This window comes from Brienomyrus brachyistius, chromosome 17 (assembly GCF_023856365.1).
Source record: "Brienomyrus brachyistius isolate T26 chromosome 17, BBRACH_0.4, whole genome shotgun sequence".
NCBI lineage: Eukaryota > Metazoa > Chordata > Actinopteri > Osteoglossiformes > Mormyridae > Brienomyrus > Brienomyrus brachyistius.
This window is the reverse complement of record NC_064549.1, coordinates 11,217,766-11,230,733: the sequence shown is the minus strand read 5'-3', so window position 1 is coordinate 11,230,733 and position 12,968 is coordinate 11,217,766. Positions and strand designations below refer to the sequence as shown.

Below are 12,968 nucleotides of genomic sequence, written 5' to 3'. Positions count from 1 at the left end.
CTGAAAGCAATCACTTCCTGACCCAGAGTGTCGCCTGAATGTCACATTTGTAATGTACCTCTTGTTACAGATAGATTCACCGTTTAATAAATCAGACTGAATGGTGTATCTTTGAGGAAGGTGTTGCGACACCAGATGCCCAATCACAACAGGAAAACTGGAATTGCAGGGGTAACATCTGTTAGAAATTAGGACAAGTTATAACACGCTATTCCTGTTACAAAAAAAGGTGATTAAATGATGACAGGAACAGTGAACCGTGGAAAACAACCACATCGTCCAATAAGCAATTCTGTTGTGCGATATTTAAAGCTTTCAAATGATGCATTTAAAATGGCATTTGGAAGCGAAATCAAATATTAAATATTATATTTGCAGGTCAGTAGAATTAAGGGCCGGACCCTTTTCTGTGTGAAAAAGATAAACTAGCACATTCACAAAATTACGAGTATGAATGCAGACGGATGAATGAAAAAACTAGATACATGTACCATGTCAAGGCGTGTACAAGTATTAGCTGATGGCATGTTATTTGATACAATACCTGACATTGTATCTCGTCTTCTGTGGAGAGCACATCTTTCTGTGACCTGTTCAGTATAGTCATCTTACCAATAAGTATAAATAACTTCAAGTACCAAAAATGTTTTGCGACTGTAGAGCTAAAGGACAGGATTGGCATGCAGGTGCTGTGCATTGATAATTTGTACTATTATCATATTAAATGGGCTGGGGTTAGTGCTGACTTTGACCCTGATTAGATATTAGACATAAGTATTCCAATTCAACCCCAGCTGCAGCATCTCTTGACCAGGGGTGCTGCAAGGGGGGGGGGGGGGGGAGTTAGGATAATTCCATGGGCTCCTGAATGACAAAGGTTCTAAGAAATTTAGAATATAATTAAATTGGTCTGGGCCCAATATCATATCTCTTCATTGGGTCCACAATCTCTACACTCTCAGAAAAAGGGGTAAAAATGTGTACCTTTGCTTATCACTGGGGGCTGTGTCCTTGTAAGTGTAACTTTAAAGGTACAGACATGGACTCTGATGAAGATCCCGAAGGTATAAACAGCATTAATGGTACAGAAATCTTTCTCAGAGTCCATTTCGGTATCTTAAAAGATACCAATACCTACAGCTAAAGGTACAGCTGGCAGACCCGTGAAAGTCCCGCCCCAGCTCACAAACACAGGTCCTGGGTCACAGTCAGACAGGCGTCTAAGACCTCAAGGACTGGGGCCCACTGCATAACAACGATTAGGAGTCGGTTCTATGTTTTCATAACAGCGCATTTTTTGGCAGGATAAGATGCTCATAACTGGTAAATTTCCTAATTTGCATAATCCAGCAGACTCATGGATGTGGAAGCTTGATTGAATTCCCTTTCGAGCAATGAAGTTCTATTTTAGTCTTTTAAACTAGCAAAAGTAATACCCAGGGCTGGTATTGATCTTAGGAACCTTCAAAAGCAATCTTATAGTTCCAGAATAAAATGTTTATGTCAATGCCTTTATCTATGCTGTATAGCTGGGATAGGACCAAACTGTCGGTTACAGCCTCAGAAATAGCATAACTAATGTTTGTGTGCAGGTAGAAGACATAAAGCCCTAAAAGACTCACTATCCTTACTTTGGTGTCTTTTTCTTCTTTGTGTTGTTGTTGGAACTGGAAGAGCAGTTTTGGATGTTCCTTCTGTTAACACGACCTGTTCTGCCCCAAGGGTGCTACCAAGCTGTTCGGCTAATGTAACTTTAATGTGGTGCAAACACTCTACATATCATCTTTGTTCTTTAAGTTTAGTTTTTTTTGTACATCACGATCGTCTTAAATCTTTTTAATCTACTGGCATTTCAGTCAACGACTGCGTCAGAGTCGGGCGATAAACGCAGTTCTCTCTGGCCGGAGCTTTAGCCTAGCATAGCCAAGCTAACGCTAATGCGCTGCAGCATGCACGCCTTTGCCCTTCTGTACATACTGCACGTGGAACTTATTTCAAAGTCTGTGTGTTCTCTGTCCCTTCCTCTGGTGCCTCTGTGCCGATGATGTATTTGACCTGTATTTTACAAGTAAAATATCTTGCTGTTGGCCTATAATTAGCAAGTGGCCCAGAAATATCTTCATGCCAGCTAGGAAATATTCGGTTATAGGATCTAAAGAGAATCCTTTTTTTTTTTTTTTTGAACATCAGTTGGAATTTTGAACATATATGAATGTAAAATGATTCATTTTTAGGCTAATGGGGATGCAATAAAAAATAACACACACACACACACAGACACACTTTAGAAATTGCTTAGCAAGCAGTTCTTTTTATTCTTTTGCTGTTCGGATCATCAGAACTTGTTTCTTTTTTGTCGTCTCCAAACTGCTGAGACTGAGCTGAGGTACGACGTGCTTAATTTGAGCCACTCAGGCATTACTGACATGACCTTGAATCACATTGCGGAAAATTTCCTAGGATTTTTTTTTCTATTTGAAGAAAGCAGCAGTATGCAGACTCAGTAAACATCTGGCACTTCCGAGGGGGAAACTGGAGTCATGCTGCTACTGAAAATGCATGTAAACACGAAATTTAGTCGGGGGGCTGGAAGGCAGCAGCATTAATTTCTAAATGGGAACATCTTAATCGAGAAATTAAAGTACAGAAAGACATTTTATTTTGATGTTTTCCTCCTGGTTTGCTGCAATGTTTAGAACCTTGGAAAAATATGTCCATTGCTCAGTGACAGACGTGAGGTAGGCACACAAACCCCTGTTCTTCATAACTCCAGAACTTCTACACTTCTGATACCAATGTCTATTTATCTAAGAATAGTTCATATATTTGAATGATTCATACTTGTGCTGCTTAGCCTGTACAGTAGCAATACAGTTCAGTTGCAAACTGGGTCAGAAAAAAGAAGTTGCTTGGGAGAAAAAAATCCACCGTGATACAGCAGGCGGCTGAGTAATCGGGGGGAAGGTAGTTAGGACTGAGGTAATTAATAATCAGGTATTTGTTTAATGCGGTTTTTTAAAGTTCATTTATTTCAATAGGATCCTCCAGCCCTGGACCAGTCACAGAGGGTCTTGAGGTTTATCTCAAGCAGCACAGAACACAGGGTACACACTGGCTAAGATGCTAATGCATCACAGGGCACATGAACACACACAGGCTATGGGCAATCCTCCATGGAGTGTGGGCACATGCACACACACAGGCTATGGGCAATCCTCCATGGAGTGTGGGCACATGCACACACACAGGCTATGGGCAATCCTCCATGGAGTGTGGGCACATGCACACACACAGGCTATGGGCAATCCTCCATGGAGTGTGGGCACATGCACACACACAGGCTCTAGGCAATCCTCCATGGAGTGTGGGCACATGCACACACACAGGCTATGGGCAATCCTCCATGGAGTGTGGGCACATGCACACACAGGCTATGGGCAGTCCTCCATGGAGTGTGGGCACATGAACACACACAGGCTATGGGCAATCCTCCATGGAGTTTGACAGAGCTGCTATAGGGAGATCCCCTCTGTTCCATTTTTCATAACCACTTATCCAGGGTCACTCTGAGCTCGGATCCTCAATCCATCTTCTTATCCCATCCACTAATCCCAGGCAGGGCCTTAGGAGCTGATGCCAGGCAGGATAAGGCTAAGATACACTCTGGGCAGGATGCCAGTGCTTCTCAGGGCGCACAGACGCAAACACTCACACATGCTATTTAGGGACCCCAGTTGTCCTAACTGAAACTGAATCATGTGACATGGGGAGGACATGCAAATGTCACATACGGAGGTGGATTCAAACTCACACCCCACCATGGAGGTGGATTCAAACTCACAAAACACCATGGAGGTGGATTCAAACTCATACCTCACCATGGAGGTGGATTAAAACTCACATCACACAGTGAAGGGGGAGTGAAACTCACACCACAGCATGCAAGGGGATTCAAAGTCACACCACAGTGTGGAGGGAGATTCAAACTCTCAACCCATGGCTGAGGGAAGATTCAAACCCCCATCCCACTGCAGAAGGGAGATTCAAACCCCCACCCCGCCGCAGAGAGGGGATTCAAACTCCCACCCCACCCCTGGAGATATGAAGCAACAATACAAACCACTGAGTCATCATGCTGCCCAATCTTATACACACAGGGCAGGAGATAATCTTGATGGGCGAGCCGTGACAGATAGATGACCCTGGTAAGAGATCATCTGGCAGTCCCCAGAGATAGAACCACATTTTACTGTATTAATATCAATCCATAGGGGTGTTTAATATCCAATGCCTCCCAAACAAACAGAACAGACAGTGAACATCAGACTCAAAAGGCCTGCCCCATCCTATTGAAACAATTACGTGGATGTTAAGTCATTGCACCTGTTATTAACAATCACATGCTTATATGTTGTCTTTTCAAAAACCTCAAAGCCACCGTTAGCTAAACAAATCTTTTAATTATCACAGGGAAGTATTTTTCTTCGTAACATGCATTGCACAAAGCAATAGATCCCTGTTTAACTCGACTTGTTCCAGAGCAGTCGCATACATCTCACACTATCGGTCCTGCAGTAACTTCCCCGTTTTACGAAACAGAAAAAAATATCTTGCAATGCTACTCTATGGATAATGATTGGCAGCATGGTGCAACAAAGCAAATCCATTTAAGGAGGGCAGTAAGAGCGCTCTCAAGGCAAGGATTACACTAACTGAATGTTTTTCTCAGAGTGGAGAGCCTGTTTTTGAGTGTCAGTGCAGTCTCTGAGCAGTAGCATGCATCCGTACCAGCAATTTAGACAAGATTACAGTATGTACATATTCTTACCTTCAGGCTTGGGACATATTCTGTAGCTATCAAAGAACTGTGAAGATACGGTACTGCACAAAAGTCTTAGACAATCAAGGAAATTATTTAACGTTATTTATCTGGGTATTAAGCGTATATTTGCTCAGAAGAAAATCAGAGTTTAACATTAGACAATATGCAAATGAACAGTAAAAAAAAAAAAACAAGAATTTCTCTTGTTCTCCAGAAAATGATTCATCTTTTGTTCAGTATTGTGTATATTGGGGTCATTCCCTGAGCTCGCTGCAACAACAGAATGACTCCCGATTTTGTGTTGGCATCACTGGAGACGAAGAAGGGGGCTTGCGTCGTCAGCTTTCTTTTGAAAAACGAGGTCAAAAGTTTCTGAGTGATCACCAGCACTGTACTGGCTGAGCATCAAAAACAAATCGAGGCCGTAACTGAATACGCGCGATGTGGTGAGGTGGGGTGGGTGCCACGTCATGTTGCACAAGCGGTTGCGTTTCCACACTTTGGCGGGCTAGTGAGGCAGGTCAGCATTAAACGCTCTCCCAGGAGTACACATTGAGCAACAGCAGTGTAAAGTCCCACATATAACAAAACTGAATAACTTCTTATAACTGTATAAATTCTACATAATCTCCTGGAAAGCCATGGTAGAAGATGCTTTCGACGACATGAAATGTGATAGGAAGACAAGTATAGAAATAAAACAACTACAAATCCCTAAGGATTACAATTTTAGGCCTCACATCTGACGGCACATCTGACTATTGCAGGCTTTGCACTGGGCTTTAGCGGTCCCAGTGTCTTCCCTGGAATGATACACAGATCTCACGGTGGCATTGTGATGCATCAAAACTTGGAGAAACCCCATACAATAATAATGAATGAAAAACATTCTTTAAATTCTATATATATATATATATATATATATATATATGTGTGTGTGTGTGTGTGTGTGTGTGTGTCCACAAATATCCCCACAATCTGATAAAGATAAAATGTATTATTTTGATGTTGTGGTGAGCTTTTTTTGTGGTCCCCAGAAGTGGAAGTTCAATTTTATAAAAACCTAAAAAAAAGGTTTTGTATTTTGTTTGATTACTTATGGTTATAGTATGGGTTGGGTGGGAGTCCCAGTAATCAAATGCCTGCTCCTTCCACAGAACTTTGAATTTAGTTCTACATTCAGAGATGTAGGTGTGACTGGCTTTAGTACAGTGAAAATTTTGCCTGGAAACAGGGTTTGTAGTAATTGTCAAACATAAATTATCGCACATAAATTCACCACACATTTTTTTAAAACCTTTTATTTTAATTATTCATGTGATCTGATGAATTTCATTGTGTATGACTGAGGATGTGGTATTGTTATATTCCCTGAGGCAAAGAATGCTACCCCATTGAAATAGCTGCCTTTGATAAACAAAAAAATACCCGAATGAATGTTTTTAAGAGGCAAACTCGGAATTTGTTCATACACGTGATACATAGATGAAAGCAGGTAGTCTCATAAATGCAAATTCATTGTTTTAATACTAGGAATGACTTTATTAAACCGGTTACATAATCTGCACTATTTCCAGAAAAAATATTCAGCAACATTAATATACTCTAATAACCTGAAATGATGGAGTCTTCAAAGTGAAATAACTTTCAGCACCCCAGGCATTTGCTGGCTAGTCCTTCAGCTTCTTGGAATCTATTCCCTATCTGAAAGTGGCTGACTGCTGCTGCATCCTTAATCATGGTCTATCCCACATAAACTCTCCCTCATGGTTTTCAGGTCCCCATCAGACCCACCTGGAGAACATCACTATTTCTAAAGAGCTAAGCTGCATATTGTATAACTAACCAACTAAAATACAAGACTACTTACATGTCTGTACTACACTGCGTTCTTGGAGATGAAATTACGGGACTTCCCGTTTAAAATGCAAAAGCTATCTATGTACGACAAGCACAGCAGATCATATTATCTGTCTGTTGGTACTTACTGTCGCTAATTCAGCTCTCTTACCCAAATTTCCCCATTCAGTATCTTCTCATAACATAGATTGCAAAGTCAGCCTCCTTCAGTCTTATACAGCAGGATGAGGTAAGCAGGATGAGACTCTGGCCTGTACTTTGGAAACGGCTGACAACCAGCAGTAATAGCTGTTTCGTTCGCTCAGTGGCCACCAGCTCGACAGGGAGATATGAAGCTTCTCTAAGATTATAGCTTTGCTGAAATTCTTTCTGGAAGTAGGATTTAAAGTTTTAAAATTCACTGCTGCTATGGGGACACAGATTTTTTCTTTCAGTTGCTTCCCTCCAAATTTGCTCCGGAAAACAAACTCGTTTGTGGGATGGACAAAAATATCCTCAGTTCCATGGGATTAGCTGTGTCATTACAAAGTCAAATCGTGATGGAAATGCGAGAGTCTTAAGAGTTCATCTGCATTGTTTGCAGGCCGATGCGTCACGAGGGCAGTCAGAATCCTGCATGCAAGCCTGTAAACCTCCTAAGCCCCCCCCCCCCCCCCCCCCCGTATGCGAAGCACAGTGTAATTACATTAAAAGGATAGTGCTGTGAATTGATACACACCTACATAAATGACTGTTACATATGTTTTTAGCCAAGTTTTTAAATTTCCGTCAGGACAGAGTTGTGGTATCCTGACTTCCGACCTAAATTACCATATTCTATCTGCACAGAACCTCATTCCTATGCATATTTTGATTGGCTTTCAGCACACACATTTGTCACAAATTGTAACAACCTTGAAAGGACGAAAAGTACAAACCATGAAACATCCAATAATCTAACAAGACCCCCCCCCCTGCTGTTTTTATAAATTTTTTTTTTTTTACTATTTGAATGATGCATTGCATTTGGAATTAAAATTGACATGATCCCTCATTTCTTGACCCCTCCCTAATTCCATCCCGCCATTCGAGGCTTCTTTGGTTTAAGCGAATATGAGTCATGACACCAACCTATAAGACGCCCACATTTAGCTAGATTTGGTGTGAAGCTGCGTGGTTCCTTATCTGCCTGAGTTCATCCTATCCTACTTTTTTTGTCCTTCCTTAGACAATGAACTATCTTTCGCTTCCCTGGCCCTGGGCTCTCGTTTTTGTGCTGAGCTACTCGTCCCGCATGGTAGCAGCGGTGGAACAAAGCAGCGATCAAGAAACTGAACCTCACAGACGAGCTGCCGCCAGGGATCTGACACTCGCTACAGTTAAGTGTGGATCTCCTGCTGAAATGAAATGACTGAATGAAAGACTGAATGTGCGTTTCTTGTGCTAAACAGAGCAGAACCTGAGCTGCACATAATACTGTAGAAATACTCGCATGCCAGCACTGCCATGATATAACTAGAAGTCAGTATGATGTTGTGAGATAACATAATGCAATACATGCATTTTTTCCTTATAATAGGTGTGGAAAGTGAAGGGATTAATTTATGAGAGTTAATTAATATGCAATGAGGTAATGAAAATTTTTTATTTGGGAATATTTTTTATCACATTTCTTACATTCCCACATGTAATCACACAAAACGAGAGCGGGGTGGGCGATTATGAATATAATGAACGCCTCGGTTAATAATCATTAAACTACTGTGTGGAAAAACTGGCAGACATTAAATAATGTGAGTCGTTAAAAGTTTTAAAGGTCACACATAAATATTTGGCACAGGTCCCTGGAACAAATAGATCATTTCAGTATATTCTTAATCATATTAACTTTTTTTGTGTGTGGTGTGTGCCTGGGGAGGGGGGGGTTAGGACTTGTCACCTTGGATCAGAAGGTTGCCGGTTCAAATCCAGCGGTTGGAAAATTGATGCCACTCTTGAGCTCTTAAGCAAGGCCCTTATCCCCTAATTGCCCAAAGGCTGCTGGATGCTGAGTGACCCTGCTTTGTGACCCCCCCAGCTTACTCTTACCTGTCTGTGTGGCTCATGGAAATCAAGACCAGATCGATGGAAAAAAAAACTTTTATGTAATAAATAAAGTATCACTATTCTACAGTAAATCACAAACTATTAAATGAGTTCATGGTAAAAGCAAAAACGCTATGCAGAGGTTGCATTACTGCCCGTCTTTAAATGCAAAGGAGTCCTTGTTTACTCTAAATGGTATATCATGTGATGCATTATGCAGTATGTTTAGAAGGCCAGTGTCCAGCAGCGACAGCATCACAAACCAGCATTCGCTATACGTCATTCACAGTGTGCTGCAATTCATACTGAGTCCAGCGGCTGCAGAAGGTCAAAACATGACAGAGAAAAACAGAGAAGCAAAATTTCCATCTTGTATCCCTTTCGAGAAGTTTGCAACACTATGTGTTGAAACTCAAATACAGAATTTAAGGTCAGGAATTGCAGCGATGAGCACAGGTATGAGGTCTGTGAATCACAGGCAGGGAAAACAGCCCAAACGCCTGTAGAAGTTGTGCCAAGAGATGGAGAAACTGTGGTTTGCTTTGACTTCAGAATATATGTTGAGTTTAATAAACGCATGGTTTTAAAATAGTTCTTTTCAATGATTTCTCTGCGCACAGACTTTAACGGTGTGAGGTTTTTGATGGTGGGACATTCCATTGGGAAAGTAAACAAACAACCATCTCGCTCTATTCACGGTTACGCTTGTGCTCATTTTGATGTCAGGAATACCTCCGGCGATATTACGGCCTGCAGACAGAGCCCTCCTGGCGCAGGAAGAGGAGCGACTCCTCGCTCGGAAACAGATTGCGAGACATGCAGCGTTTCTTTGGCCTCAACGCTACCGGCAGCCTGGACTCAGAGACCCTGGGGGTCATGAAGGCCCCGCGGTGCGGAGTACCTGATGTGCTGGATTATACTGACAAATCTGGGAGCAGGTGGACCAAGAGGATCATTTCATACAAGTAGGTCTTCTTTAACTGAACGACAACATGCTAGACTATCATGGCAGTGTTGTACTTAAGCAAGCTGCACCTTACGCCAACTTTCCACAAATGCACCCAAAAGGAGGAGCAACGTGGTGGTGCAGTGGTTAGCACTGGTGGTGCAGTGGTTAGCACTGGTACCTCACACCGATGGGTTTGAGTGCCCGCCATGGTTCCGAGTGTGTGGAGCCTATTCTTCCCATGTCATTGTGGGCTTCCCCCGCATAGTCCAGAAACATGCTGATGTTAATCAGTGTTACCAAATTGCCTGTAGGCATGAATGGTGTGCAAGCATGTCCTATGATGGCTTGGTGCCCCATCCTGGGAAGGTCCTTGCTTTGCACCCATAAGCTCTTGACTCCCTGCAACACTGAACAGGATAAGTAGTTACAGCGGATAGATGGAATATGGAGAGTTGGACCAAGTCAAGAATGACTTACTTCGTTCCCATTAGCAAAAAATAAATAAATAAATATATCAGTTATTGGCCTGATGAGATGCCACAGCACCTGCTGGACTGCAAATCAGCCACCAAGAGCATGAACGTTATTTTGAGTGTCTGTAGGACATTTTAAGTGTCTTCATTTCTCCTTTAGGTAAGTGCTTGCATACCGAACTCAGGATTCTGCCATATGCTCTGGTAACATTATACCCACTGCTATGCTACTGTCTCGGACATAGAGAACTTAAGGAAACATTCAAATGAAGAGCTTCGCGCTGTGTTTCAGCATTGGCAGATACACCAGTGACATCCCTCCCGCCACTGTTGACCGTTTGATTGATTCTGCCCTCAACGTCTGGGGAAGGGTCAGTCCGCTGACCTTCGTTAGGTCACTTTCCCGTGAGGCAGACATCATGGTGGATTTTGCAGCCCGTGGTGGGTGAGAACGCCGGCGTTAATCCCATCACTAGCTGCATAGACATCTGTAGCTCAATATGCCTCTTCTTTGTGTTTGGCGTCTCTGGCCGATGGGAGCAGAACACGGAGATTCCTACCCCTTTGATGGGCCCCTGGGCACGCTGGCCCACGCATTTGGCCCTGGGGAGGGCACAGGAGGCGACGCCCACTTTGACGATGATGAATTATGGACAGCTGGGTCACATGGTAATTTTGAGGCGAGCTAAATGCCTTTAAGTTTCTGTCAGTTTGACAGATTCATTGACCAGGCATCACGACAAAAACGCAACTGCTTATAGCAAACACTGCTCATTGTCTCCCATGTTCATTAGCATTTACAGAAAGTACTTGTTTTTTCCATGTCTTTCACACTCAGGGTTCAACCTGTACCTAGTTGCAGCACATGAATTTGGCCACTCCTTGGGTCTTGGACATTCTACTAACCCAGAGTCTCTGATGTATCCTACATACAAGAGACAAAACCAACACAATCTGCTTTCGAGGGAAGATGTCGTTAAAATCAATATCCTTTATGGTAGGGGAACTCTGTCATCAACCAATATCGGTGGGGGTATGTGATCTTGCAGTGAAGCAAAGGGAAAAGAGGATGTTGAAAACTGATGAAGTGCTTTCATGTGATATAGGAACAAGAGGAATCCTGCCATATTACTATTCAAAGACAAGTTTGAGTCCCTACTACAACATCTGGAATCTAGTTCCTCGGTATCCTCTTCTGATGCAAGATAAGTGCAACCCAAACCTGTCTTTCGACGCCGTTACATCAGTGGGAGATGCCAACATGTTTTTCAAAGACAGGTAAGATCTAGATCCCAGAACCCAAAATAATCAGTCACCGATAAACCACGACGAGTGACTGTAATGTAAAATGGCTTTGGGCAAAAACTTTGAAATTTCAGAATCATTGAAAGCTCGCCGTTTTTAAATTCATTTTGGGAATGAGAACCGCAAGTCGAAAATTTGAAAACGTACGTCGGCGAATGAACTTTGTCAGTCATTCACTTTTCTTCTTGATGCAGCTATCTCTGGATCAAGTATGACCAGCAGTGTGAGACTAAAGAAGGTCCGGTCAGAAATTTCATCCCGAAAATTGACTCGAACATCGATGCTGCCTACTCCGTTCCCCAACGGTCCCTCGTTTACCTATTTAAAGGTACCAGCCGAACTTACCTACATCGTTTATCGCCCTGGGACGGGTTATCTGTGGACGGCTTCATGTTCTCTTCATGCTTCTATCCCCCAATCCTAGCATCCAAGTTCTGGACCATGAAGGGATCTCAGGTGAGAAAAAAACCGAAATCCATCTACAAATTTGGGATTTCCAAGGAGGTGGAGCGCTTAGACGCGGCGGTGCATGTGAACGACACGGGGCACACTCTGTTATTCGTCAAGGACATGTACTGGAGGTAATGTATGCCCTTCGGATGCAGATGCAGGGCCTGGAGCGCACACCTCGGCGTTAAGGAAAATTTGATGAAACAAATTTTTACAGCTACAATGAAAACCGAAGAGCTATGGTAGACTCCAAACCTCGATATATCAGCGAGGATTTCCCAGGGATAAATGCATCAATAAGTGCAGCGGTCTACAAAGACGGTAAGTATATTCCTATATATAGTACACAAAATATACTACAGTTGATCCTTCCACATCACGGGGGGTTAGGGACACAGGCCCCTACGTAATGTCTTGGCGAGTGAACCAGGTGTAGCGAAGTGAAAAGATACGAGAAACGTAAAATACAAAGATCACCGGGAGATCACTCTTAGATATCACATGAGAGGCTTCCATACACATGCCCGGCATCCTCCAAACCAGTAATGCACATGTATTTTTTGCATTTATGAGTTGAAAATTTTTTTGTACGTCGTTTGCTGCTTTCACGAAGCTCCCAAAAACAATAATCACTATCATTACTTATACCGACCCAGCGATATGTCAAAACCATGATAAGTTGCAACTCAGAAGGGTTCACTGTACAATGATATGGCTCTTTTGTACTGGATAGGTTTTTGAATTTATGCTAAAACTCTAGTGAATTCAGATAAATTCATTGTGTCTGCCTAATCTGTCAATGGGGTAATATCAGTGAACGTTATCATCATAGAAAGCAAATGAACGTCTGTTTTGTGTTCCCCAGGTTTCATCCATTTCTTCGTCGGGCCAGTAGTTTTTAAGTACAACTATGTCCAGAAGCAGGTCGTCAGCGTGGGCAAAGCAAACAGTTGGTTGGGTTGCTAAGAAACATGAAGATGTTGGCTGTTGATTATAATATATTCTGTCAAGATAACCAATAAAGTTTTACTTTAACTCAAAAGGT

The 12,968-nt window shown here is 42.5% G+C and overlaps 1 protein-coding gene across 1 annotated transcript; it reads left to right on the top strand.

Moving 5' to 3' along the window:
• Nucleotides 1-7,783: 7,783 nt before the first annotated feature.
• Nucleotides 7,784-12,965, top strand: mmp20b (matrix metallopeptidase 20b (enamelysin)). Its single transcript, XM_048980190.1, has 10 exons — nucleotides 7,784-8,039; nucleotides 9,473-9,711; nucleotides 10,461-10,609; nucleotides 10,712-10,837; nucleotides 11,007-11,165; nucleotides 11,275-11,446; nucleotides 11,668-11,801; nucleotides 11,898-12,054; nucleotides 12,141-12,244; nucleotides 12,789-12,965. Exons 1-10 carry the CDS (start codon nucleotides 7,893-7,895, stop codon nucleotides 12,887-12,889), a joined length of 1,488 nt encoding a protein of 495 aa, XP_048836147.1. The 5' UTR covers nucleotides 7,784-7,892; the 3' UTR covers nucleotides 12,890-12,965.
• Nucleotides 12,966-12,968: the final 3 nt, after the last annotated feature.

Bases quoted from the DNA above. Each gene is read 5' to 3' on its own strand.
- mmp20b (XM_048980190.1), top strand. From the start codon at position 7,893: ATGAACTATCTTTCGCTTCCCTGGCCCTGGGCTCTCGTTTTTGTGCTG. The intron at 10,610-10,711 runs GTGGGTGAGAAC...CGATGGGAGCAG, and splicing joins GGTGGATTTTGCAGCCCGTG to AACACGGAGATTCCTACCCC. The intron at 10,838-11,006 runs GTAATTTTGAGG...TTTCACACTCAG, and splicing joins ATGGACAGCTGGGTCACATG to GGTTCAACCTGTACCTAGTT.